The 1,855-nt window shown below is 41.2% G+C and overlaps 1 protein-coding gene across 2 annotated transcripts; it reads right to left on the reverse strand.

The window, feature by feature from the left end:
* Window positions 1-1,842, reverse strand: LOC104743061. Of its 2 annotated transcripts, none has more exons than XM_010464181.2 (6): window positions 1,562-1,842; window positions 1,224-1,472; window positions 1,062-1,138; window positions 901-977; window positions 686-812; window positions 1-572 (listed from the first exon to the last, which is right to left on the reverse strand). In XM_010464181.2, the coding sequence occupies exons 2-6, from the start codon at window positions 1,327-1,329 to the stop codon at window positions 417-419; spliced, it is 543 nt and encodes a 180-aa protein (XP_010462483.1). In that variant the 5' UTR covers window positions 1,330-1,472; window positions 1,562-1,842; the 3' UTR covers window positions 1-416. The 2 variants fall into 2 exon arrangements, with proteins under 2 accessions (XP_010462483.1, XP_010462482.1); XM_010464180.2 differs by having other exon boundaries at window positions 686-818; window positions 1,562-1,839.

Genomic DNA, 1,855 nt, shown 5'->3' on the forward strand with positions numbered 1-1,855 from the left:
TTTCTCAAGAAAAACCAGTGGTTGCATAACTAGAGGACATAAGACGACATATAATGGCTAGTAACTGATACACCAGTGGTTGCATAACTATATACAGCTTTCATGTGACTGACTGATAGATACTTTACAATTATTTTAAGCTATTAAAAGCATGGCTACGATTCCTTTAAAGTTTAAACCCTTGAAACACAGACGAATAAGGCAAGAGAGCTACTATCTTGCCTCCACATCTCCCTTAGTGAATAAAACCTTAACTTGCATGAACATGGATCCAAAGATACAAGTCCTTTTTCACCACTCCAGTTGCAGTCAGGTGGTTTATTTCGAGATTATCTGCTTCGGGCTCATAGGTTCCAAATGATCTTTTTATCGGGTGTCCGTATTAGTATGAATTACAGAATATGCTGGTGCTTCAGTCATCTGCTTGAAGACATTGCTTCCTCAATCCTTCTAATAACAATGCTAAGAGGACTTCCCACTTGGAGAGCTTCAACAGCGGCTCTATGTGCCGCCTTGTGCCACTTGATCAGATTGTAAGACTGTAGAACAGACCACCTGGCTTGATTCGACATCTGTATAATTAAACGCACAGATTCACAAAACTTAACAATTTGTACACTAGTGCAAGAAGAGTGGAAGCACGTAGACTGGTCACAGCAGATATATGATATTCACTAGACCTGACCTGAGCAACTGACAACGGTGGTTCCAGAAGGACTGAGATGCTCCTGAAAAGATTTTCATCATTCTCCCCACCCTCAGCCTCACCATAAACTAGCGCTTCAGCTGCAATACCAGCAAAAAGTACCATGCTATACCTAAGAGAAATTGAGCCACCACTAGGGTTGTGAATGAGAGACAATTCTACAGGGAAAGAACACCACCAAGACAAACAATCACCTATCAAATGAGCTACCGCTAAGTCGTCCCTCAGCAATCTCACTCTCCATCTTTTGATCCCAGAATTGGGTTCCAGCCTACAAGAAAAAAACATATATGATAATCCATTTCTGTACTCAGTCACAAGGAGCATCGAATCACAAGATAGAATAGCATAATACCTGGCCTTGAACCCCCATACGCATTGCAACAATCGGATCCAATATCACACCACGGATTGGACAGCCCATGAGATATGCTGCACGAAAAAGAAGCTACAATTGTTAGCCACGAAAGGACCCAGTGATTCCATCAATCTCACGTAATGATCACCAATTTCATACCAACAAGAAGATGACCCGCTTCGTGAACAATGATTCTACGCTTATGTGGCGGCCAGTAGCATGATATTTGGACTAAACAAGTACCACCAAGAAAAACGGAATCCATATAAGCTAGACCCAAGATGACAGCAAGGTTTGGCCGCACATCAATCTCCTGAGAAAGGAGATAGGAGACTCCACCCAGAAAAGCAGCCAGAGCAATGCTAGAAGCACCAGAAAGTCCCCACTTTTTTGGTGAAAGTTTAGTCACTAATATAGATATATAGACACTAAAATAAGTTTCCACTGCCACACTGAGTAGTCAAAGAAGACTGTCCAGAGAAATTTCAGCTACGGACCTTCCAAGCCAGTTGCAGACTTGAGGACAGTAGGTGTAACCTCTCTTGTTCCCTCCAAAACTGCATCACAGGTGATACAGAAAGAGCGAAGCAATACATTCTTGATCAACTGAGAATGGAAACCTCTAAAACATTTCAATGAAGCAGTCCAAAAACTTGCACAGATTCGTGAGGCAATAATACGCTCGAGCAGAGACTTTTTTCGCAAAAACCACAAGATGCAATTTAAAAAGACCCAAAGTTCAAAAAGCTGACTGCTAATACTGAAAAAAAAAAAAAAAGAAAAAAAAAAAA

This window comes from Camelina sativa, chromosome 14 (assembly GCF_000633955.1).
Source record: "Camelina sativa cultivar DH55 chromosome 14, Cs, whole genome shotgun sequence".
In the NCBI taxonomy this organism is placed as follows: domain Eukaryota; kingdom Viridiplantae; phylum Streptophyta; class Magnoliopsida; order Brassicales; family Brassicaceae; genus Camelina; species Camelina sativa.